The sequence below is a fragment of the Leucoraja erinacea genome, chromosome 3 (genome assembly GCF_028641065.1).
Source record: "Leucoraja erinacea ecotype New England chromosome 3, Leri_hhj_1, whole genome shotgun sequence".
In the NCBI taxonomy this organism is placed as follows: domain Eukaryota; kingdom Metazoa; phylum Chordata; class Chondrichthyes; order Rajiformes; family Rajidae; genus Leucoraja; species Leucoraja erinaceus.
Genome location: NC_073379.1, coordinates 8,528,577 through 8,554,424, shown reverse-complemented (window position 1 = coordinate 8,554,424; position 25,848 = coordinate 8,528,577). Strand labels below are relative to the sequence as shown.

Here is a 25,848-nt window from a genome sequence, read left to right as displayed (position 1 = left end):
GTTGTGATTTTTGCTTTGCTTAGTTATGGTTTAGTGTTATTGATTCTTTAAGAGGGGGGGATGTAGATTAGTGGCTCATGTTGAGAGTCATGCTTTTTGTAGTTACGCCCACTAGCTTATTAGCGTTGCAGTCTACTGCACTCGGCGGTATGAAGTTAACTCTCAATTGAGAGCTCGTATTTGTTTATTCTAAATAAACAGTGTATAACCTGACAAGGTGTGAGGTCTTTAGTCTTACAAGGACTCTAAACCAACAGTTTTCACCAGTTGCTCCCACATTCCAAAGACGTGCAAATTTGTAGGTTAATTGGCTTCTGTAAATATTGTAAATTGTCCCTAGTGTGTGTAGGAGAGTGCTAGTGTATGCGGATCGCTGGTCGGCATGGAATCGGTGGGCCGAAGGGCCTGTTTCTGTGCTGCATCTCTAAACTAAACTGGTCTGAAGAAGGGTTTCGGCACGAAACGTTACCTATTTCCTTCGCTCCATAGATGCTGCTGCACCCGCTGAGCTTCTCCAGCATTTTTGTGTACCTTCGATTTTCCAGCATCTGCAGTTCCTTCTTGAACACTAAGCTAAAAGCATCTTCCTCACTGTTATCAGACTTCTGAATGGTTCTTGCATCAGCTAGGGTGTAGTCCCGATCTTCCAACCTACCTCATCGCAGACATTGTACTTTTTCACAATCACAAATCACAATAATACTTTACTAGCCAAGTATGTTTTACAACATACAATGAATTCCATTTGCCAAGTCAGTCACACGAATAAAAAGCAACGGAACACACAAAACACATTTTGACATAAACATCCACCACAGTGACTCCTCCACATTCCTCACTGTGATGGAAGGCGGAAAAAAGTTCAAATCTTTTCCCTTTGCTCTCCCGTGGTCAGGGGCCCCCGAGCACTCCGTTGACGGGACAATTTTGGCTCCAGTGGCCGGCGGCGTTTTGGGCCCTTCGCGTGGGGGCGATCAGCTCCTGCATCGAGGGGAATGTCAGCTCTCCCACACCGGCGATCGGACCCCGTGTCGGAGCTGGTTGAGCCTTTGGGTCATTGGAGCACCCGACTAGCCTCTCCAGAGACTGCGAGCCCTTGATGGTAAGTCCACAAGCCGCGCGGTTGGAGCGATCCCAGACAAGGGACCAGCTCCGATGTTAAGTCCAAGCCCCGCGGTGGGAATCGAGGTCAGTCCAAGGAGACCTCCAGCTCCATCGATGGTAGGCCGCAGATCGGCCGGAGATGCGACCCGGAAAGCAGTCGCACCTCCGGCAAGGTGAGAAACTGAAAAAAGGTTTTGCCCAGCCCTCCTTCCTTTTACCCCATGCATAAAACAAACTGGAGAACATTTACACACTTTTAACACACATTAAATATTTTTAAAAAGACAAAAAAACAGACAGACTGTTGGCTGGCAGCCAATCATACAGCGCCCCTTCTCTGTATCTGAAGCGCTGAGAAACTGTATTCTTTTTACTCCACTGTTTGTACGTATGCATGGCGTGAATATATTCATGTGTATTTTTATCAAATTTAATTAAGTAGCAGGCAAACAAACTTTTCACAAGGGATCATTGGACGGCACAGACTCCGTGGGCCGAAGGGCCTGTTTGCACACTCTGCAACTCTAAAACTAAGAAAAAGATTCTCCATCATTTACCATAAAGATTGCACACGGGAACATACACACAAACTACACTCTGGTAATGTGGCCCATTCCTTTCTTTCTCAAAGCACTTAAAATCTATAGCATTCCTTTTTTTGTGTGACAACTTTCGAATAGAGAAAGGCCTGGATAGAGTGGATGTGGAGAGGATGTTTCCACTAGTGGGAGAGTCTAGGACTAGAGGTCATAGACTCAGAATTAAAGGACGTTCCTTTGGGAAGAAGATGAGGAGAAATTTCTTTAGTCAGAGGGTGGTGAATCTGTGGGACCCTTTGCCACAGAAGGCTGTGGAGGCCAAGTCAACGGGTATTTTTAAGGTAGAGATAGATTCTTGATGAGGACAGGTGTTAGAGGTTATGGGGAGAAGACAGGAGAATGGGGTTAGGAGGGAGAGATAGATCAGCCATGATTGAATGGAGGAATAGACTTGATGGGCCAAATGGCTCAATTCTGCTCCAATCTCATGTAAACCCATGAACTTAAAACAGCGTTTAATCTATCCATGTAGGAAGGAACTGCAGATGCTGGTTTAAACAAAAGATAGACAACTCAGTAACTCAGCTGGAGAGGCAGCATCTCTGGAGAGAAGGAATTGGTGACATTTGGGATCATAAGATCATAAGCTCATCATATGTTAACCTGCTCATTCCGGGGATCATTCTTGTAAACCTCCTCTGGACCCTCTCCAGAGCCAGCACATCCTTCCTCAGATATGGTGACAAAAACGGCTCGCAATATTCTGAATGCGGCCTGACCAGCGCCTTATAGAGCCTCAGCATTACATCCCTGTTTTTGTATACAAGTCCTCTTGAAATAAATGCGAGCATTGCGTTTTACTTCTTAACTGCCAAGTTGACTTGCAGATTAACTTTTTGGGAATCCTGCACCAGCATTCCCAAGTCCCATTGTACCTCTGATTTCTGGATTCTCTACCTTTATTCCTGCTACCAAAAATGCATGACTCCACACGTTGCGACACTATATTCCATCTGCCACTTCCCTGCCCACTCTCCCAACTTGCCCAAGTCTTTCTGCAGAGTCCCTGCTTTCTCTACATGACCTGCCCCTCCACCTATTTTCGTATCATCCGCAAATTTTTCCACAACGTCTTCAATCCTCTCGTCCAAATCATTAATACACAACGTGAAGAGTAGCGGCCCCAGCACTGAGTCCTGTGGAACTCCGCTAGTCACTGGCAGCCGAGCAGAAAAAGCCCTCTTTATTGCCACTCTTTGTCTTCTGCCATCCAGCCAACCTGCTATCCATGCTAGTGTCTGCCCTTTGATACCGTGGGCTCTCATCGTCCTTTTAAAGCCCTGTCCCACTGTACGAGTTGATTCTCCCTGATTCGAACTCGGAGATTTACGGTAATGGCCGCTCGTCGATACTCGGGGCTCTCGTGGACATTTTTCAACATGTTGAAAAATCTTCACGAGTCTTCCCGAGCTTACCGCGTTTCCCGAGTACCTGCCGTTAGCGTTACGAGCCGCTAAGAGAGGTCCCCGAGCTCCGACGTACCTGCTACGTTCATTCTACGTGCTTCCCACGAGTTTGATTTTTTTTTAAACTCGGGAGAGCTCTTGAATGAACTCGTACAGTGAACTCGGACAGGGCTTTTAGCAGCCTCACATGCAACAACATATCAAAGGCTTTCTGAAAATCTATGTAAACAACATCTACTGACCCCCCTTTGTCTGTCCTGATATTTACTTCTTCAAAGAATTCCAGCAAAAGATCGAGACCCTTGTTCAGACTAAGTTAGGTGTGGGGGAGATACAGAGGTAAGGAAGAAGGGTCTCGACCCGACAAGGTCACCCATTCCTTTTCTCCATAGATGCTGCCTGACCCGCTGAGTTACTACAGCTTTTTGTATCTACCAGAGGTAAGGAGATGTAAGGTGTGAGAACGAGACATCAAAGGGGGTGGAGATCAAGGGAAATGTAGAATAGTGTCGTCGGAGGGCAGGAGGGTTCACAGAGGGGGAGCAGCGAGAAATAGTTTGCACAACTCTCGTCGGAGAGAGGTGGAGGACTTCTTCAAAGTCGGCATACCTTGAGGAGATTTCGCTGTGGAACCGGACAAAATGCGGAGGAAGGAACTGCAGATGCTGCTTTACACCGAAGATAGACCCAAATCCACCTTATTATCGATAAGAGAAATCCCTTGTCACTTTACTCACCTCAAAAGGAGTTGGTGGAATTGTCTTGGAGTGATGAAACGTCCGAGGAACTTTGACAGCACCATCAGGAGAACTTCCCTTGGGAAATGGATAACACGTGTTAATTGAACTCCCGGTCAGAGTCGGGCCAGGATCGAAGTCGGGATGAGGTGGACGGGTCCTGTTGGAGGGACCTGTCATGGGAGGGGAGGGTGGGGGGGGGGGGGCGCCGAGAATTAAGGGGGACCTGTGGTGGAAGGGGAGGGTGGGGGGGGGGGGGGGGCAGCGAGATCAAAGAGGGACCCAGCGTGGGGGGTGTGAGGGGGGAGGGGGGAAGAAGGGATGTACTTTTTGTAATTTCTGCGGCGCCTTTATGTTGACTCTTTTGTGTAACTTTGTATGCAAGGACAAAAAAAATTGTCACCACACCTAGCCAGGTACAAGTGACAATGAAGTCATCAGCATTTTTACATTTACTTAATTTAGAAAACATATATTTTTAACCTTATAACCTAAATTATAAAAATGAAAAAAAAAAAGAAAAGAAAGTGAAAGGAAGAAAGGAAGAAAGGAAAAAGTGAAAGGATTGAGTAGAGGAGAACAAGAAAAAATCCCCTAAACTACCAAAGCAGTGTAGCAGAAAGATGGAGGGTTATTTTTTTTTTTAAATGGAGATATACCTTGCCCCTCAACCCCCCCCTACCCCCCCCCCCCCCCCCCCCCCCCCCCCCCTCCCCCCTCACCCAACATAGCATCGGATTTTAATTTTAATTTGTGTTTCACTATACTATTGTTGTAAGAATTCAGTAAAGGATGTCCATGTCTTAAGAAATTGATCTGGTTTTTCGGCCAAGCCAAGCCTATTGTTTTGCAAGTGGAGTGGCTCGGACATATCTGTAATCCACATCTTCACTATGGGGACTGTTGTGCCCCCCCCCCCCCCCCAATAAAAATAAATAAATAAATACATAGAAATATTGAGGAGATTTACTAGAATGTTGCCTGGGTTTCAGCAACTAAGTTACAGAGAAAGGTTGAACAAGTTAGGGCTTTATTCTTTGGAGAGCAGAAGGTTAAGGGGGGACTTGATAGAGGTTTTTAAAATGATGAGAGGGATAGACAGAGTTGACGTGGAAAAGCTTTTCCCACTGAGAGTAGGGAAGATTCAAACAAGGGGACATGACTTGAGAATTAAGGGACTGAAGTTTAGGGGGTAACATGAGGGGGAACTTCTTTACTCAGAGAGTGGTAGCTGTGTGGAATGAGCTTCCAGTGAAGGTGGTGGAGGCAGGTTCGTTTTTATCATTTAAAAATAAATTGGATTAGTTATATGGATGGGAAGGGAATGGAGGGTTATGGTCTGAGTGCAGATATATGGGACTAGGGGAGATTATGTGTTCGGCACGGACTAGAAGGGTCGAGATGGCCTGTTTCTGTGCTGTAATTGTTATATGGTTATATGTTATATGGTTATATATGGTAAATACATTTACAGAGGCACAGTAGGCTGCAGATGCTGGAATCCGTGAGCAAAAAGTGCTGGGGGGAACTCAGCGGGCCAGGCAGCCTCTGTGGAGGGAAATGGACAGACAGCGTTTCTTCAGGCTGAGGGAGGCGAAGATGGTTGACGTTTCTGCTCAGTCTGAAGAGGGATCGCAGCCTGGAACGTCAGCCATCTTTTTTTTCTTCAGAGATGCTGCCTGACCCGCTGAGTTACTCCTGCACTTTGCGTCTATCTTCTGTACTGTTTCTAGGTTCCATGTAATGCTATGCTTACCTGTTCAGCTGCTCCCTTCCTTCAGGATCATTGGATTTGAAAAGCTGTTTGACTGCGAAGTAGCCGCTGGATATTACTTTTTCCCGCAAAAGATGTTCCAACTGGAAAAATAGATCATCGTTTGAGGGAAGACCCGTGAACATGTTTTGTAGGACATTATTACACAGGGGGAGAAGGGGAAACAGCACGGAGGCGAGGGAGGAACTATTCAATAGGAACACGAGGGGCAACATTTTTACACAGACAGTAGTGAATGTATGGAACGAGCTGCCAAAGGAAGTAGTTGAGGCAGGAACCATACAGGGACCTCAGGGATGAGAGGGTATCTTATTAAAGCATATAAGATTATTAAGGGTTTGGACACACTAGAGGCAGGAAACATGTTCCCGATATTGGGGGAGACCAGAACCAGGAACCACAGTTTAAGAATAAGGGGTAAGCCATTTAGAACGGAGACGAGGAAACACTTTTTCTCACAGAGAGTTGTGAGTCTGTGGAATTCTCTGCCTCAGAGGGCGGTGGAGGACGGTTCACTGGATACTTTCAAGAGAGAGCTAGATAGGGCTCTTGAAGATAGCATAGTCAGGGGATATGGGGAGTAGGCAGGAACGGGGTACTACATAGAAACATAGAAAATAGGTGCAGGAGGAGGCCATTCAGCCCCTCCCCAATCAATAACCCGTGCCTGCCTTCTCCCCATATACCTTGATTCCACTAGCCCCTAGAGCTCTATCTAACTCTCTCTTAAATCCATCCAGTGATTTGGCCTCCACTGCACTCTGTGGCAGGGAATTCCACAAATTCACAACTCTCTGGGTGAAAAAGTTTTTTCTCGCCTCAGTCTTAAATGGCCTCCCCTTTTTTCTATGACTGTGGCCCCTGGTTCTGCACTCGCCCAACATTGGGAACATTTTTCCTGCATCTAGCTTGTCCAGTCCTTTTATAATTTTATATGTTTCTATAAGATCCCCCGTCATCCTTGTAAACTCCAGTGAATACAAGATTGTGGATGGTCATATTGAATGGCGGTGCTGGCTTGAAGTTTCCACTGACTGTTTAGCACGGAACAAAACAGCTTTACACTGTACCTCATTATAAGTGATAAAACACTAAACTAAATAAGAATTTCATTATTCCGTTTTGGGACATATGACAATAAAAAACTCTTGTCTCTCTTGATTCTTGTTCATAAAGAACGATCTGTATAAAAAAACATTAGACAATTAGGCACTTTTGATTTCCTTTGAAACAAATGTTAGACTTTTTAGATTTTAAAGATACAGCGCAGGAGCAGGCACTTTGGCCCACACAGTCGGTGCCGACCAACTATCACCACATACAGGAACAATATCCCACACACACACACACACACACACTAGGGACAATTTACAATTTTACCAAAACCAAATAAAATACGAACCTGTACGTTTTAGGAGTGTGGGAGGAAACCGGAGCACCCGGAGAAAACCCAAGTGGTCACGGGGAGAACGTACAAACTCCATACAGACAGCACCCGTAGTCAGGATTGAACCGCTGTGAGGCAGCAACTCTACCGCTGCACCACTCTGCCGCTGCCACTGTTTGTGTTGAGGTTACACATTCGCTGCTCTGGGTAGCCTCCACGCTAGTTAGTCAACCGCATTCTTCCAATGCAGTGCACATATTAGCTCACTGTAAACATCTCACAATCTCCTTGGAACCACACAAGATGTGAACCATCATTGGCACTCCGGGTTAGTCTGTTTGCAAAAGATGTTGGTACTGCAGCAAAGATGTTGACACAGCAATAAAACCCCTGTCGGGTCTCACCCAGCATACAGCCCCAGGTGTTGCTATAGTAACTCTTTCAGACTTTATTTGCAACTACACACCAACGCAGCACACATGGAACATAGAAAATATTTTGTCATCAAACTAAGTCAAATAACTTGCAAGTCAAGAGTGTTTTATTGTCAGATGTCCCGAAATGGAACAATGAAATTCTTACTTGCAGCAGCGCAACAGATAAGTAAACACGGTACTTTAGACTTTGGAGATGCAGTGCAGAAACAGGCCATTGGCCCACCGAATCCCCGCCGACCAGCCATCACCACATAGGCGATCACTATCCCACATACAAGGGACAATTTACAGTTTTTACAGAAGCCAATAAGCGAGTTCGGTATTCCAAAAAACGCAAGGAATCATGGGATTTGTCAACGGTCATTCACCATAACGAGAAAGCGAATGAAGCGCTGGCTGAAGAAACTGTGTATAAATTATTATCTTTATTCATAATTTATGTAAAAATATATTTAATCTGAGGAACGGGGGTTGCCGTGAGGTCACATTATAGGAAAATTAATGTATTCCAGACTGGAACACAACGATTATAGTTTAAATGTCACTATTCTGCTAATTTCAAGGCAATGGAATCCTTCAGCGTCATCTTTGAATACGAATGAGTAATGAAATTCTCGATTCCAGAGAGACTCCCCGAGAGACTCCTCATCTCCACAAAGGAACAGGTAGCGGGAGAGCCGGGTGCAATAGCGAGAAAGAGGGGCAGATGCGAGTGGGAGACAGGGGAGAGCGCGCGCACAGACCCGCGCTTCATCCGCAGCCAGGATCGAACATGGGTCCCCGGTGCCGCATACGCTCCCGAAACGCCACTGGACCATCCATCACCCCCCCCAACCCCATTCTCCTGCCTTCTCCCCATAACCTCTGACACCCGCACTAATCAAGAATCTATCTATCTCTGCCTTAAAAATATCCACTGACTTGGTCTCCACAGTCTTCTGTGGCAATGAATTCCACAGATTCACCATCCTCTAACGAAAAAACTTCCTCCTAATTTCTTTTCTAAAGGCGTATCCTTTTATTCTGAGGCTGTGTCCTCTGGTTCTAGACTCTCCCACTAGTGGAAACATCCTCCCAACATCCACTCTATTCAGGCCTTTCACTGTTCGGTAAATTTCAATCAGGTCCCCCCTCATCCTTCCAAACTACAGCGAGTACAGTCCCAGCACCATCCATGAACCTGTTCAACTGTCTTTTAAATGTTGCGATAGTAAGTAAGTAAGTAAGTAAGTAAGTAAGTAAGTAAGTAAGTAAGTAAGTAAGTAAGTAAGTAAGTAAGTAAGTAAGTAAGTAAGTAAGTAAGTAAGTAAGTTTATTGGCCAAGTATTCATATACAAGGAATTTGCCTTGGTGCTCCGCCCACAAGTAACAACATGACATACAGTGACAGTTACGAATAACTCAGAAAACATTAAACATTAATAATAATAAAACATTAATAATAAAACACCATTGATCAAGCATGTGAACCAACAAAATACCAGATCAAAGGGAGGCTACAGATTTTTGGCTGTTGAGTGGATAAAAACTGTTTTTATGTCTGGCTGTGGCAGCTTTGACAACCTGCCTCAACTACCTCCTCTGGCAGTTCGTTCCATACACCCGCCACCCTCTGTGTAATAAAAGTTGCCCCTGAGGATGATGGAGGACGTACCTCGTCGATCTCGATCCGGAGTTGAGTGCCAGGCCGCGATGTGCTACTGATCCTGCTGCCCTTGCTCAGTCTGCTCTCCGAACGGCTCTCCAGGTCTGTACGTTGACCTGTTACGAGGAGTGATAGTTCCGTTTAGTTTCAATTCAGTTCAGCTTATTCTCACGTGTGCCGAGGTACAGTGAAAAGCTTTTTTGTTGCCTGCTAACCAGTCAGCAGAAAGGCTACACATGATTACAATCGACCCATTTACGGTGCATAGATATGGTATGGCATTTGGCGGAATGGTATAGCATGGTCAATGGTAGACAAGAAATGGAGAAACTCAGCGACTGAGGCAGCATCTATGGAGAGAAGGAAAGGAAATGGCGACGTTTCACATCGAGAGCCTTCTTCAGACTGATGTCGGGGGGGGGGGGGGGGGGGGGGGGGGGGGGGGGGAAAAAGAAATGAAGAAACGAAACGGAAACAGTAGGCTTGTGGGAATGCAGGGAAGGGGAAGGGGAAGGAGGGAGAAAGCAAGGATTATCTGAAATTATAGAAGTCAATTTTCATACCGCTGGGATGTAAACTACCCAAGCGAAATATGAGGGTGGACAAAAATGCTGGAGAAACTCAGCGGGTGAGGCAGCATCTGTGGAGCGAAGGAATAGGCGACGTTTCGGGTCGAGATCCTTCTTCAGACTGATGTGAGGGTGGGGGGGGGCGGGAAGAAGAAAGGAAGAGGCGGAGACAGTGGGCTGTGGGAGAGCTGGGAAGGGGAGGAGAAAGCAGGGACTACCTGAAATTGGAGCGGTCACAGTTCATACCGCTGGGGTGTAAATTACCCAAGCAAAATATGAGATGCTGCTCCTCAAATTTGCGGTGGGACTCACTCTGGCCATGGAGGAGGCCCAGGACAGAAAGGTCGGATTCGCAATGGGAGGGAGAATTGAAGTGCTGAGCCACCGGGAGATCAGGTTGGATAGTGCGAACCGAGCGGAGGTGTTGGGCGAAGCGAATCGCCAAGCCTGCGCTTGGTCTCACCGATGTAGAGCAGCTGACACCTAGAGCAGCGGATGCAATAGATGAGTTTGGAGGAGGTGCAGGTGAACCTCTGCCACACCTGGAAAGACTGCTTGGGTCCGTGAATGTAGTCAAGAGGGGAGGTAAAGCTACAAGTGTATCATTTCCTGCGGTTGCAAGGGAAAGTGCCAGGGGAGGGGGTGGTTTGGGTGGGAAGGGACAAATTCACCAGGGAGTTACAGAGGGAGCGGTCTCTGCGGAAAGCCGAAAGGGGAGGAGATGGGAAGATGTAGACAGCGGTGGGATCCCATTGGAGGTGGCGAAAATGTCAGAGGATTATTTGTTGTAATGTGACTGCTGGTGGGGTGGAAGATGAGGACAAGGGGGACTCTGCCCTTGTTACGAGTGGGGGGATGGGGAGAGTTACGGGGTATAGAAGAGACCCTGGTGAGAGCCTCATCCATGGTAAGGATCTCTCCTAAGCGAAATATGAGCTGCTCCTCCAATTTGCGCTGGGCCTCAGTCTGACAATGGAGGAGGCCCAGGGCAGAAAGGTCAGATTCGGAATGGAAGGATGTGGTCAATGGCACTTTATCAGTCATATGTGCCGAGGTACAGTGACATTTTTGTATGTCCCTCCTGTAACGTTGTGTTAGAGCAAACTGCGGCCTGAAACTGACAAGATCTTATAAAGATAGGGTAGTCAGTCAGAATTTATTTTTCCCCAGTGTGGAAATGTCAAAGTCTAGTGGGCAGAGCTTAGTGGGTGAGAGGGGCAAAATTTAACATGCGTATGATTTAATAATGAGGGTTAAGCCATTTAGAACAGAGACAAGGAAACACTTTTTCTCACAGAGAGTTGTGAGTCTGTGGAGGCCGGTTCTCTGGATACTTTCAAGAGAGAGCTAGATAGGGCTCTTAAAGAGAGCGGAGTCAGGGGATATGGGGAGAAGGCAGGAACGTGATACTGATTGGTGATGATCAGCCATGATCACATTGATTGACGGTGCTGGCTCGAAGGGCCAAATGGCCTACTCCTGCACCTATTGTCTATTGTCTATTGCAATGTAGTGAACTGGAGTGTAGACTCCGCTCAAGCTGTAGCTGAACTAGTGTGGTATAGAATTTCAGTAGAACTCATGGTGACTCAATAGCACAGCAGTAGAGTTGCTGCCTCACAGCGCCAGAGACCCGGGTTCAATCCTGACTACAGGTGCTGTCATATGGGGTTTGTACGTTCTCCCCGTGACCTTCGTGGGTTTTCTCCAGGTGCTCTGGTTACCTCCCGCATCCCAAAGACCTGCAGGTTTGTAGGTTAATTGGCCTCTCTAAATAGCCTCCAGTGTATAGGATAGAACTAGTGTGAACGGGAGATCTCCGGTCGGGGTGAACTCACTCGGTGGGCCGAAGGGCCAGTTTCCACACAGTTTCTCTAAACTAACAACTGTGAGAATTTCATCGGTGACACCAAGCGTAGGCTTGCCGATCGTTTTGCCGAACACCTCCGCTCGATCTGCATTAACCAACCTGATCTCCCTGTGGCTCAGCACTTCAACTCCCCCTCCCATTTCGAATCCGACCTTTCTGTCCTGGGCCTCCTCCATGGCTGGAGTGAGCACCACCGGAAATTGGAGGAGCAGCACCTCATATTCCGCTTGGGCCGTCTGCACCCTAGTGGCATGAACATTGACTTCTCCAATTTCCGGTAGCCCTTGCTGTCTCCTCCCCTTCTCAGCTCTCCTTCAAGCCCTCTGGCTCCTCCTCTTCCTTTCGCCTTTCTTCTCCCCCCACCCCCCCCCCCCCCCCCACCCACTCCCCCCCCCCACCCCCCCCACCCCCTCCCACCCTACACCAGCCTGAAGAAGGGTTTCGGCTCGAAACGTTGCCTATTTCCTTCGCTCCTTAGATGCTGAGTTTCTCCAGCACTTTTGTCTTCCCTCGGTTTTCCAGCATCTGCAGTTCCTTCTAAAACTCATATTGGACTCTTGGCTATGTGTTACTGTATGTGCTTCAGTGTTGCAGTTTGCTTGGTAACGATCTTGTGAAATGCCGTGGGTCAGTTTATCCCAGTCAGTGTTAAATAAATGCCACTGAATGAATGCCAAGGGACTGACAGAACCCCCCCAGCTGAGCAGCTCAGCCTCAGAACATTATGTGACTCTGGCAATGAACAGAGGGTCAATGAACAGCGAGTCCAGTAACTATTAGTGAAACGGGGCCCAGGATCACATTTGAACATCTTTTGACTTAATAAGGGGCGGCACGGTGATGCAGTAGCAGAGATGCAGCCTTGCAGCATCAAAGACCTGGAGTTCAATCCTGACTACGGGTGCTGTCTGTACAGAGTTTGCAAGTTCTCCCCGTGGGTTTTCTCCAGGATCTCCGGTTTCCTCCCACACTCCAAAGACGTACAGGTTTGTAGGTTAATTGGCTTCGTTAAAATTGTAAATCATCCCTAGTGCATATAGGATATTGCTGGTATGCGGGGATCGCTGGTTGGCGGGGACTCGGCGGGCCGTAAGGCCTGTTTCCGCACTGCATCTCTAAACTAAACTAGAGATGATGATGATGATAGTACTTTATTCACTGGAGTTTAGAATGATGAGGGGGGAATCTTATAGAAACATATACAATTATAAAAGGACTGGACAAGCTCGATGATGGAAACATGTTCCCAATGTTGGGCGAGTCCAGAACCAGGGGCCACAGTCTTAGAATAAAGGGGAGGCCATTTAAGGCTGAGGTGAGAAAAAACTTTTTCACCCAGAGAGTTGTGAATTTGTGGAATTCCCTGCCACAGAGGGCAGTGGAGGTCAAATCACTGGATGGATTTAAGAGAGAGTTGGATAGAGCTCTAGGGGCTGGTGGAATCAAGGGATATGGGGAGAAGGCAGGCACGGGTTATTGATTGGGGACGATCAGCCATGATCACATTGAATGGTGGTGCTAGCTCGAAGGGCCCAATGGCCTCCTCCTGCACCTATTTTCTATGTTTCTATTGTCACGTACCTTAGGAAGAGTCACCATGTATAGGGCACTGTCAAAGTCGCAAAAATATTCATTATAGGTCTCTATGGTCCCTCTTCATTCTTGGTATCACCCCCACCTTCCCCACCAGGTCAGCCTCCACAGCCTTCTGTGGCAATGAATTCCACAGATTCACCACCCTCTGACTAAAGAAATTCCTCCTCATCTCCTTCCTAAAGGAACGTCCTTCTATTCTGGGGCTACGACCTCTGGTCCGAGACTCTCCCACCGGTGGAAACATCCTCTCCCTTGACTCTCAGTCTGAAGAAGGGTCTCGAATGGAAACTTCACCCTTTCCTTCAGACTCTCTGACTAAAAAACCTGATTAAGGGGTCATGACCCAAGACATTGTCTGTCCATTCCCTCCACAGATGCTGCCTGACCCGTTGAGTTCCTCCATCACTTTATATTTTGGACAAGACTCCAGCATCTGCAGTGTTCCGTATTCTTTCTCCCACCCTCTGCCCTAGTTTCTCTCTCAGTGTAATTAGACGATAGACACAAAGTGCTGGAGTAGCTCAGCGGGACAGGGCAGCATCTCTGGAGAATTGGAATAGGTGACATTTCAATAGACAATAGCCAATAGGTGCAGGAGTAGGCCATTCGAGCCAGCACCGCCATTCAATGTGATCTTGGCTGATCATCCACAATCAGTACCCAGTTCCTCCCTTCTCCCCACATCCCCTAACTGCTATCTTTAAGAGCCCTATCTAACTCTCTCTTGAAAGTATCCAGAGAACCAGCCACCACCGCCCTCTGAGGCAGAGAATTCCACATACTCACAACTCTCTGTGTGAAAAAGTGTTTCCTCATGAAGTCAAGAGAGTTTATTGTCATGTTTTCCAAATCGGACAATGAAATTCTTGCTTGCTGCAGCACAACAGAATATTTTAAGGCATAAATACAGATCAGATCAGTGTGACCATTTACCATAGAATATATATATATATATATATATATATATATATATATACAGACATAAATACACAGATAAAGTATAATAGGCTGTTATAGTTCATAGTTTGTTTGAAGTTGTGTTTAATAGTCTCCGTTCTAAATGGCTTGCCCCTTATTCTTAAAACTGTGGCCCTGGTTCTGTACTCCCCCAAAATCGGGAACATGTTTCCTGCCTCTAGCTTGTCCAAATCCTTTATAATCTTATATGTTTCAATAAGATATCACCTCATCCTTCTAAATTCCAGCCGCTCCATTCTCTCAACATATGACAGTCCCGCCATCCCGGGAATTACCCTGGTGAAGCTACGCTGCACTCCCTCAATAGCAAGAATGTCCTTCCTCAAATTTGGAGACCAAAACTGCACACAATACTCCAGGTGTTGAGACCCTTCTTCAGACTGAGAGTCTGGGGAAAGGGGAACAAGAGATATAGAGCCTACAGCAGTATAGGTGCCTCTGTGTTAGTACCTCTCCTTGCTTCACCATCTCTCCCACTCACTGTGGAATACATTGCCACACAAGTCAATGGATATTTTTAAGGCAGAAATAGATAGATTCTTAATTAGTATGGGTGTCAGAGGTTATGGGGAGAGTTTGGCAGGAGAGTTTGAGTTTTGAGTTTAGTTCATTGTCCGGTGTACCCAGGTAGAGTGAAAAGCCTTTTTGTTGCTTGCTATCCATTCAGCGGATAGACAGTACATGATTACAATCGAGCCATTCACAGCGTACGGAGATACACGAGCAATGGAAAAATGTGAATAATGTTTAGGGCAGATTAAGCCGATAAAGGCCGACCAAAGGAGAATGGGGTTAGGAGGGAGAGATAGATCAGCCATGGTTGAATGGCGGAGATGGGCCGAATGGTCTCATTTGCTCTCCTATCACTAAATTACGAATGGACAGGAATGAACTCACCAAAGACGGGCATCCTGGGTCTGCCGGGGTCGGTACCGAAAGCCACCTCCACTCCTTCGGGGATGTGCTGGAGGCTGTGGCAGCCCCGCGACCCATTCTTCTCCCTCGGCTCCCTGGCGCTACCTCCCGCCGGCCCGGGCCACCTGAGCGGCGGCTCGTTGTCCGGCTTGTCCCCGGCCCGGGAGAAGCCGCGGACAGTGATGGTCTCCGGTTCCCCTAAGCGGGACAGCGGGTGTGGGATGTGTTGCAACCGCACTGAAGCGTGGCTGGGAGGTCGGCTCATCCCTATAACTGACATCCTCCCTCCCCAAAAAAAAATATATATAATATATATATATCAAGAATTATCAAAACCAAAAACTTCAGAGTTGCCAAGAGGCAGCATCAACTTTTCACAGCGTTGACGAGGCAAAGTTGTGGCTCCACATCAACACGAAAACGTTGCCACAGGCAACACAGTAATCCCAAAATCTTTTGACTGAATTGGTTCTGCATTCAGGGAGCGAGCGGGCAGGGCAACCGAGACATTACCACACGCAGGGAAACGGCAATAAAGAGCTCCAAACAAAGTTACAGTGTGCCTTGCTGCCTGGATTAGTGGGTGGGAAGCTAGAAAGAGAGGTGGAACATGCAGGTACAGCAGGCAGTGAAGAAAGCGAATGGCATCTTGGCCTTCATAACAAGAGGACTTGAGTATAGGAGCAAAGAGGTCCGTCTGCAGTTGCACAGGGTCCTAGTGAGTCCACACCTGGAGTATTGTGTGCAGTTTTGTCCCCTAATTTGAGGAAGGACATTCTTGCTCTTGAGGGGGTGCAGCGTAGGTTTACAAGTTTAATTCCCGGGATGGCGGGACTGTCATGTGCTGAGAGAATGGAGCGACTGGGCGTATACTCTGGAGTTTAGAAGGACGAGAGGGAATCTTATTTAGACATATAAGATTATTAAGGGTTTGGACACGCTAGAGGTAGGAAACATGTTCCCGATGTTGGGGGAGTCCAGAACCAGGGGCCACTATTTAAGAATAAGGGGTAAGCCATTTAGAACGGCGATGAGGAAACACTTTTTCTCACAGAGAGTTGTGAGTCTGTGGAATTCTTGGCCTCAGAGGGCGGTGGAGGCCGGTTCTCTGGTACTTTCAAGAGAGAGCTAGATAGGGCTCTTGAAAATAGTGGTCAGGGGATATGGAGATAAGGCAGGAACGGGGTACTGATTGTGGATGATCAGCCATGATCATATTGAATGGCGGTGTTGGTTCGAAAGGCCGAATGCCCTACTCCTGCACCTATTGTCTATTGTCTATTGTCTCTCTCCGTCCCTCTTCGCACCCTAGTCATCATACTAGTTTCACTGTCATCCTGCTGATTTTCACTGTTTGTTTAACTCGTTATCACCTTCCCAACATCCAACAATAGACCATTGTGTGCTCTACAATATCTTGACCATCGCTACATTTTTACTTTTTTGCATATCTTTCATTCACCGATTTGTTCTACATCTCTCTACATCACTGTCTATATCGCTTGTTTCCCTTTCTCCCAACTCTCAGTCTGAAGAAGGGACTCGACCTATATTCCTTCTCTCTGGTGATGCTGCCTGACCCGTTGAGTTACTCCAGCTTTTTATGTCTGGAGTTGTGTTTGTTGTTAGGCTGTTGGTTCCATGACTCCAGATTGGCGTTGAGCTCAGCAGTAAACATACCCCATGCCTGGCCACTAATTGCACCCATTCTTTGTGTCACATAACACCAATCCCATTATCATTTGTATTCAGAACCAGAGCTTTCAGTGACCTGTTCAATGCGATTACAACTTGAACTCCTGAATGATGACCTTTGGCCAGCTGTAAAGGGAAGAACATTTACTTTAGTTTAGTTTAGTTTAGAGATCCAGCGCGGAAACAGGCCCTTCGGCCCACCGAGTCCGTGCCGACCAGCGATGTCCGCACATTAACACTGTCCTACACACACTGGGGGCAATTTATTAAAATACCAAGCCAATTAACCTACAAACCTCTCCGTCTGCTCCTGTACCTAATCGACACTGGAGTTTAGAAGGATGAGGGGGCATCTTATAGAAACATATAACATTATAAAAGGACTGGACAAGCTAGATGCAGGAAAAATGTTCCCAATGTTGGGCGAGTCCAGAACCAGGGGCCACGGTCATAGAATAAAGGGGAGGCCATTTAAGACTGAGGTGAGAAAAAACGTTTTCACCCAGAGTGTTGTGAAATTGTGGAATTCCCTGTCACAGAGGGCAATGGAGGCCAAATCAATGGATGGATTTAAGAGAGAATTAAATAGAGCTCTAGGGGCTCGTGGAATCAAGAGATATGGGGAGAAGGCAGGCACGGGTTATTGATTGGGGATGATCAGCCATGATCACAATGAATGGCGGTGCTGGCTCAAAGGGCTGAATGGCCTCCTCCTGCACCTATTTTCTATGTTTCTATGTTTCTATGATAATGTTTTATTATTTTATTATTAATGTTTAATGTTTTATGTGTCATTCCTAGCTGTCACTGTATATGTCATGTTGTCACTTGTGGGCGGAGCACCAAGGCAAATTCCTTGTATGTGAATACTTGGCCAATAAACTTATTCATTCCGTCATTCGTCTTTGGAGTGTGGGAGGAAACCGGAGATCCCGGAGAAAACCCACGCAGGTCACGGGGAGAACGTACAAACTCCGTACAGACAGCACCCGTAGTGGAGATTGAACCCGGGTCTCTGGCGCTGTGAAGCAGTGGCTCGACCGCTGTGCCACCGTGCCGCCGGAACTTTTTGAATATTGCAACTTTAGGCAATGTGCCACCGTGCCGCCGGAACTTTTTGAATATTGCAACTTTAGGCAGTTCATTGGCTATTTGTTTCCCTTCATTTCTGCTCTCCTGCATGCGTACAATTTTGAAGAGAGGAAGGCCAAGCCTAGAAACTGTCAATATGACAGGAAAGATGTTGTCAAGCTGGAAAGGGTGCAGAGAAAATTTACGAGGATGTTGCCAGGACTCAAGGGCTTGGGCTGTAGGGAGAGGTTGAGCAGGCTGGCACTCTATTCCCTGGAGCACAGGAGGATGAGGGGTGATATTATAGAGGTGTACTGCAAGGAAGGTAAGACCTCAGTTCGCTCTCCCTCCGGCCCTTGCTCTTAACGTCCGTCATTGTTAGCTCTCTCCTCGCCAGTTCTCCGATCTTCAACTGACGAGTAGGGGCCAGTCTCAATGGCTCCACCTACTGGCTTCATTGACTTGGCCTCCACAGTCATCTGAATAAGTTTATTGGCCAAGTATGTACACATACAAGAAACTTGACTTGGTGCTCCACTCGCAACAACACGATATACAGTAGACAATTAAGATTGACACATTAAACATTAATAATAAAACATTACAGTTTAAACATGTGAATTAAATAAAACACCAGAGCAAAATGAGGCTACAGACTTTTGGTTATTGAGTAGAGCTACAGCTCGTGGGAAAAACGCTGTTTTTATGTATGGCTGTGACAGCTTTGACAGTCCGGAGTTGCCTTGCAGAGGGAAGTGATTCAAAGAGTTTGTGGCCAGGGTGAGAGGGGTCAGAGATGATCTTGCCCGCTCGCTTCCTGGCCCTTGCAGTGTACAGTTCGTCAATGGGGGGAAGGTTGCAGCCAATAAACTTCTCAGCTGATCGGACGATTCATTGCAGCCTCCGGATGTCGTGCTTGGTGCACCCGGAGAAAACCCACGCGGTCACGGGGAGAACGTACAATCTCCGTGCAAACGGCACCTGTAGTCGGGATCGAACCCGGGCCTCTGGCGCTGTAAGGCAGCAACTCTACCGCTGGCCACTATGTCACCCTGTGTTATTGTTTTTGCATTTTGATATAATTTGCTTTCCTGTATGTATTGACAGCAAATAACTGACAGTAAATAAGAGTAAATTCTCAGATCCAGATTAACTCAAATCAGATTGACTGAATTGTTAGACCCTGGATTACAGCTGTGCCTACACATTCCAAGAGACTCTGATAGGGCAGATTAAAACGTTGAAGTGTGGTCTCCTTTCATCGATTTATTACAAGTATAATAAGGTGCAACATATGACTCTGGTAATTAGCCGTTTCAGAACTGGGTGCGGGTATGAAGTCGGTATATTCCTTTTCTTTTCTGTTCTGGTTTTTCTTTTCTTTTTTGTTTCTTCTCTTCCCCCTTTTTTTCTATTTCTTTTTTTTGCTCTTCTTTTCGGGTCTTTTCTTTTTTTCTACATCTCTATAGGCTCTTTCTCTCTATCTATTCACAAATTACCAATTGTTAACTTCTGGGGCCTACACATCACTAGTTTCGTTAATCTCATCTTTTTTCTTTCTTTCTTGCGTTTATTATTTTTATATTGTTAAATTTAAAACACGAAGTTGTACGCAAAATGTATTATGTTATATGCCACAGTTTATACAACTGTACATTACTTCAATTAAAAAATAATAAGAAAAAAAACATTGAAGTGACCAGGCAGCTGCATTTAATACTGTGGATTATTTGTGAACCTTTGTTCTTGCTCTCCCAGGAAGTGGGAGGATAATAACAGTAATTGGACCCCTCTCCTGGTACGTGTAACATGAAGCAGTTATCATACCTGCTGGAAGCACAAGGAACTGCAGATGCTACCTTACGAAAAACACACACAAAGTGCCGGAGTAACTGGGGCGGCAGGGAGATGCAGCGGTAGAGTTGCTGCATCGCAGCACCTGAGACCCAGGTTACATAGAAAATAGGGGCAGGAGGAGGCCATTCGGCCCTTTGAGCCTGCACCGCCATTCAATATGATCATGGCTGATCATCCCCTGTCAATAACCCGTGCCTGCCTTCTCCCCACATCCCTTGACTCCACTAGCCTCAAGAGCTCTATCTATCTCTCTATTAAATCCATCCAGTGACTGGGCCTCCACTGCCCTCTGTGGCAGGGAATTCCATAAATTCACAACTCTCTGAGTGAAATAGTGTTTTCTCACCTCAGTCTTAAATTACCTCCCCTTTATTCTAAGACTGTGGCCCCTGGTTCTGGACTCGCCCAACATTGGAAACATTTTTCCTGCATCTAGCTTGTCCAGTCCTTTTATAATTCAATATGTTTCTATAAGATCCTTCTAAACCTAGTCTTTTCAATCTTTCCTCATATGACATAGAAACATAGAAATTAGGTGCAGGAGTAGGCCATTCGGCCCTTCGAGCCTGCGCCGCCATTCAATATGATCATGGCTGATCATCCAACTCAGTATCCCGTACCTGTCTTCTCTCCATACCCTCTGATCCCCTTAGTCACAAGGGCCACATCTAACTCCCTCTTAAATATAGCCAATGAACTGGCCTCGACTACCCTCTGCGGCAGAGAGTTCCAGAGATTCACCACTCTCTGTGTGAAAAAAGTTCTTCTCATCTCGGTTTTAAAGGATTTCCCCCTTATCCTTAAGCTGTGACCCCTTGTCCTGGACTTCCCCAACATCGGGAGCAATCTTCCTGCATCTAGCCTGTCCAACCCCTTAAGAATTTTGTAAGTTTCTATAAGATCCCCTCTCAATCTCCTAAATTCTAGAGAGTATAAACCAAGTCTATCCAGTCTTTCTTCATAAGACAGTCCTGACATCCCAGGAATCAGTCTGGTGAACCTTCTCTGCACTCCCTCTATGGCAATAATGTCCTTCCTCAGATTTGGAGACCAAAACTGTACGCAATACTCCAGGTGTGGTCTCACCAAGACCCTGTACAACTGCAGTAGAATCTCCCTGCTCTTATACTCAAATCCTTTTGCTATGAAAGCTAACATACCATTCGCTTTCTTCACTGCCTGCTGCACCTGCATGCCTACTTTCAATGACTGGTGTACCATGACACCCAGGTCTCACTGCATCTCCCCTTTTCCTAGTCGGCCACCATTTAGATAATAGTCTGCTTTCCTGTTTTTGCCACCAAAATGGATAACCTCACATTTATCCACATTACACTGCATCTGCCAAACATTTGCCCACTCACCCAGCCTATTCAAGTCACCTTGCAGTCTCCTAGCATCCTCCTCACAGCTAACACTGCCCCCCAGCTTAGTGTCATCCGCAAACTTGGAGATATTGCCTTCAATTCCCTCATCCAGATCATTAATATATATTGTAAATAGCTGGGGTCCCAGCACTGAGCCTTGCGGTACCCCACTAGTCACTGCCTGCCATTGTGAAAAGGACCCGTTACTCCTACTCTTTGCTTCCTGTTTGCCAGCCAGTTCTCTATCCACATCAATACTGAACCCCCAATGCTGTGTACTTTAACATGACAGTCCCGCCATCCCAGGGATCAATCTCGTGAACCTACGCTGCACTGCCTCAATCACAAGGATGTCCTTCCTCAAATTAGGAGACCAAAACTGTACACAATACTCCAGATGCAGTCTCATCAGAGCCCTATACAACTGCAGAAGAACCTATACTGAAATCCTCTTGTTATGAAGGCCAACATTCCATTAGCTTTCTTCACTGCCTGCTGTACCTGTATGCCAACTTTCAGTGACCGGTGTACAAGAACACCCAGGTCTCGCTGTACCTCCCCCTTACCTAACCTAACCCCATTGAGATAATAATATGCCCCCTTGTTTTTGCCACCAAAGTGGATAACCTCACATTTATCTATATTATACTGCATCTGCCACGCATCTGCCCACTCACTCAACCTGTCCAGGTCACCCTGCAACCTCCTAACATCCTCTTCACAGTTCACACTGCCACCCAGCTTTGTGTCATCTGCAAACTTGCTAGTGTTGCTCCTAATTCCCTCTTCCAAATCATTAATATATATGGTAAACAGTTGCGGCCCCAACAACACCGAGCCTTGCGACACTCCACTCGCCACTGCCTGCCATTCTGAAAAGCACCCGTTCACTCCTACTCTTTGCTTCCGGTCTGCCAACCAATTTTCTATCCTGACTACGGATGCTGTCTGTACGGAGTTTGTACCTTCTCCCTGCGACCTGCGTGGGGTTTCTCTGGGAGCTCCGGTTTCCTCCCACACTCCAACGGACTGGACAAGCAAGATGCAGGAAAAATGTTCCCAATGTTGGGCGAGTCCAGAACCAGGGGCCATAGTCTTAGAATAAAGGGGAGGTCGTTTAAGACTGAGGTGAGAAATAACTTTTTCACTCTGAGAGTTGTGAATTTGTGGAATTCCCTGCCACGGAGGGCAGTGGAGGCCAAGTCACTGGATGGATTTAAGAAAGAGTTAGATAGAGCTCTAGGAGCTAGTGGAGTCAAGGGATATGGGGAGAAGGCAGGCACGGGTTATTGATTGGGGATGATCAGCCATGATCACAATGAATGTCGGTGCTGGCTCGAAGGGCCAAATGGCCTCCTCCTGCACCTATTTTCTATGTTTCTAACGAGCTAATTGCAGGCTAATTGGCTTTAGTATCATTATAAATTGTCCCTAGTGTGTGTAGGGTGGTGTTAGTGTATGGGGACCGCTGATCAGTGGCTTCAGTGGGCAGATGAGCCTGTTTCTCTAAACTAAACTCATCGGGTCAGGCAGCACCTCTAGAGGACATGGACATGCAACGTTTTGGGTTAGCACCCTTCACCCAAGTAGCCTGCAAACCTGTGCATATTTGGATTGTGGGAGGAAACAGGAGCAGCCGGAGGAAACCCATGCGATCACAGGGAGAACGTACAGACTCCACACAGACAGCATCCGAGGTCAGGATGGAAGCTGGCACTGTGAGACTAGCTGTGTCTTTCCAAACTGATATTTGAATGACCCAAAGGCAAAGGTGTCAACAAGTGAGGCTTTTTTTTTTTTTTGCTTCCTATGTGAAGAGTTCCATTAGTCCCACTGACAAAGCTTATGATGCAGCGTCGTCTGAACAAGGGGCTAGGAAGACCCAACCCGATGTCGCCGAGATAGAAAGCTTTTCTTTCCAGAGATGGAGGCAAGGAAGTGTAGATGCTGGAATCTTGATCAAAACTAAATCATCCTGGAGGAACTCGGCGGGTCAGGTAACATCTTTTTAGTCTAGTACATAGACACAGCACGGAAACAGACCCTTCGGCCCACATAGTCCATGCCGACCAACGATCACCCGGACACCAGCACTACCTATTTACAATTTTTACCGAAGTCAATTCACTTACAAACCTGGGGTAGACAGAAACGCGACTGAGTTTCTCCAGCATTTTTGTCTGCCTTCGATTTTCCAGCAACTGCAGATCCTTCTTAAACAACCTACAAACCTGCACGTCTTTGGAGTGTGGGGGGAAACCCGGAGCGCCCGGAGAAAACCCACGCAGGTCACGGGGAGAACGGTACAAACTCCGTACAGACAGCACCTGTAGTCGGGATCAAACCCGGGTCTCTGGCGCTGTGAGGCAGCGACTCTACCGCGGTACCTGTACCGCTACCGATGTTTCTGGTCGCGACCCTTCTTCAAAATCACCCTTCTTTCTACCTGCCTTATTCTCTTTAGCAACGTTGGGAACACTCATGACATCCATTAGCATCCTAATTTTGAGGCTGTCCCTCCTCAAACCTTTCTATAAAGATAGAAAGCGGAGATAGCGGGGTCAGGGGATATGGGGAGAAGGCAGGAACGGGGTACTGATTGGGGATGATCAGCCATGATCACATTGAATGGCGGTGCTGGCTCGATGGGCCGAATGGCCTACTCCTGCACCTATTGTCTATTGTCTATTAGAATGATAGAGACGTACAGAGTGGAGACAGGCCCGTCGGCCCAACTATGTCCACTCCGGCCAACATGTCCCATCTACACGCGTCCCACCTGCCTGCGCTCGAACCTGTCATATCTGTCCAAACGTTTTGTTAAAATAGCGATGGTACCTGCAAAGAACGGTACTGCTATTTATATGATTTTCTATATTTATGAGAAGATTTACGAGGATGTTGCCAGGACTCGAGGGCCTGCGCTATAGGGAGAGGTTGAGCAGGCTGGGACTCTATTCCCTGGAGCGCAGGAGGATGAGGGGTGATCTTATGTAGATGTACAAAATCATGAGAGGAATAGATCGGGGAGACGCACAGAGTATCTTGCCCAGAGTATGGGGAATCGAAAACTAGCGGGCATAGTTTCAAGGTGAGGGGGGGAAAGATTTAATAGGAACCTGAGGGGTAACTTTTTCCACACAGAATGTGGTGGGTGTATGGAACGAGCTGTCGTTGAGACTGGGATTGTCGCAACGTTTAAGAAATATTTAGACCGGTTCATGGATAGGACAGGTTTAGAGGGATAAGAGCCAAGTACAGGCAGGTGGGACCAGTGTGGTTGGGGGATGTGTGGGCAATTTGGGCCGAAGGGCCTGTTTCCACGCTGTGGGGCTGCATGAGTCCTTAGCCTCGTTATCTCGCCTGCTCATAGCGCTGACAATGAACTATGAAGATCTGTTACACAAAAAAAGCTGGAGAAACTCAGCGGGTGCAGCAGCATCTATGGAGCGAAGGAAATAGGCAACGTTTCGGGCCGAACCCCTTCTTCATTTCCTTATTTCCTTCGCTCCATATATGCTGCTGCACCCGCTGAGTTTCTCCAGCTTTTTTGTGTAACCTTCGATTCTCCAGCATCTGCAGTTCCTTCTTTAACACTATGAAGATCCGTTGCTCTGGCAGTAACCTCCCCACTATGCATCTATCTACCACAGACCCATTTATAGGGCTGTGCGCCGCTCTTCTGGGGGCTGGTTGGGCGGGGAGTGGGGGGAGAAATATGAAGATCAAATACGGACTGGCTCTTCTCCAAATAGTATTCAGGGGCAGGACGATTTCAATGTCAAATCCCAGAGACAAAGTAACAACGCAATTGAATGATCTTCAAAGGGAATAAAAGTGCAGTTGGTGCATAACTGTTTCCCGCGTGCTGGCGATTGATCAACGGAGAAATTCTTACAAAGGACATCGTCTTTGTCTTTCCAAGAGGCGCGTTGCTTAATTACGCTGTTGCGCCGATATCCACGAGTATCTCACGGCGAACGACAATTCTACATATTGATAAAGACTGAATAAAAATCCCCCCCCCCCTCCTCCCTCCACCCCACGTTTCATGACACCGAATCCCGAGTAAGGTCACCTCTTTTCAAAGAAACTGACCGACGGTGAAATTAATCTCTAGCCCCGGCTAAAATTTGCACAGAAAGACACGGAGTGCTGGAGTAACTCAGCGGGTCAGGCAGCATCTCTGGAGAACATGAATGGATGGCGTTAGATTACTTAGAGAACACTTGTTGGGCATCAAAAGACCAACAATTTAATAAAATTAATCCCTAGTTATCCATTCTTTTTTTTTAATCGATACGTTTTAGATATCTTTATTGTTCAAGTTTAGTTGAGTTTAGAGATACAGCGTGGAAACGGTCCCTTCGGCCCATCGAGTCCGCGCCGACCAGCGACTCCCGCACTATCCTACACTATGCCCCTGTCCCACTTAGGAAACCTGAACGGAAACATCTGGAGACTTTGCGCCCCACCCAAGGTTTCCGTGCGGTTGCCGGAGGTTGCAGGTAGTGGAAGCAGGTAGAGGAGACTGACAAAAACCTCCGGGAACCTCCGCACGGAAACGTTGGGTGGGGCGCAAAGTCTCCAGAGGTTTCCGTTCAGGTTTCCTATTTACACCGAGCCAATGAACCTACAAGGCTTTCTAAAAGTGTGTTGGTTGTGAAATGCCCGGTGTACATGGTCCATGCAACAAGCCTGGTATGTAACACGGGGTCACGACGTTGCAATGGTTGCAGCGTGAGGCTTGTTGTGTCCTTTAAATGCCCCTCAATGTCTCTCTGGGCCACCATGGCTCCTCTCCTGAACTGTGACACGGGAAGTCTATTGAGTTGCGCCAA

The 25,848-nt window shown here is 47.0% G+C and overlaps 1 protein-coding gene across 1 annotated transcript in view; it reads right to left on the bottom strand.

Moving 5' to 3' along the window:
- The window catches only part of si:ch211-197n1.2 (EF-hand calcium-binding domain-containing protein 6), a 92,117-nt gene extending 76,800 nt beyond the window's left edge, over nt 1-15,317 (bottom strand). The window contains exons 1-4 of the mRNA XM_055632024.1: nt 15,000-15,317; nt 9,099-9,205; nt 5,603-5,703; nt 3,847-3,924 (exon numbers count right to left, since the gene is read on the bottom strand). Of these exons, the coding sequence (XP_055487999.1) occupies nt 3,847-3,924; nt 5,603-5,703; nt 9,099-9,205; nt 15,000-15,297 (584 nt within the window). The 5' untranslated portion in view covers nt 15,298-15,317. The remainder of the gene's footprint in view (nt 1-3,846; nt 3,925-5,602; nt 5,704-9,098; nt 9,206-14,999) is intronic.
- Between the last annotated feature and the right edge of the window lie 10,531 nt (nt 15,318-25,848).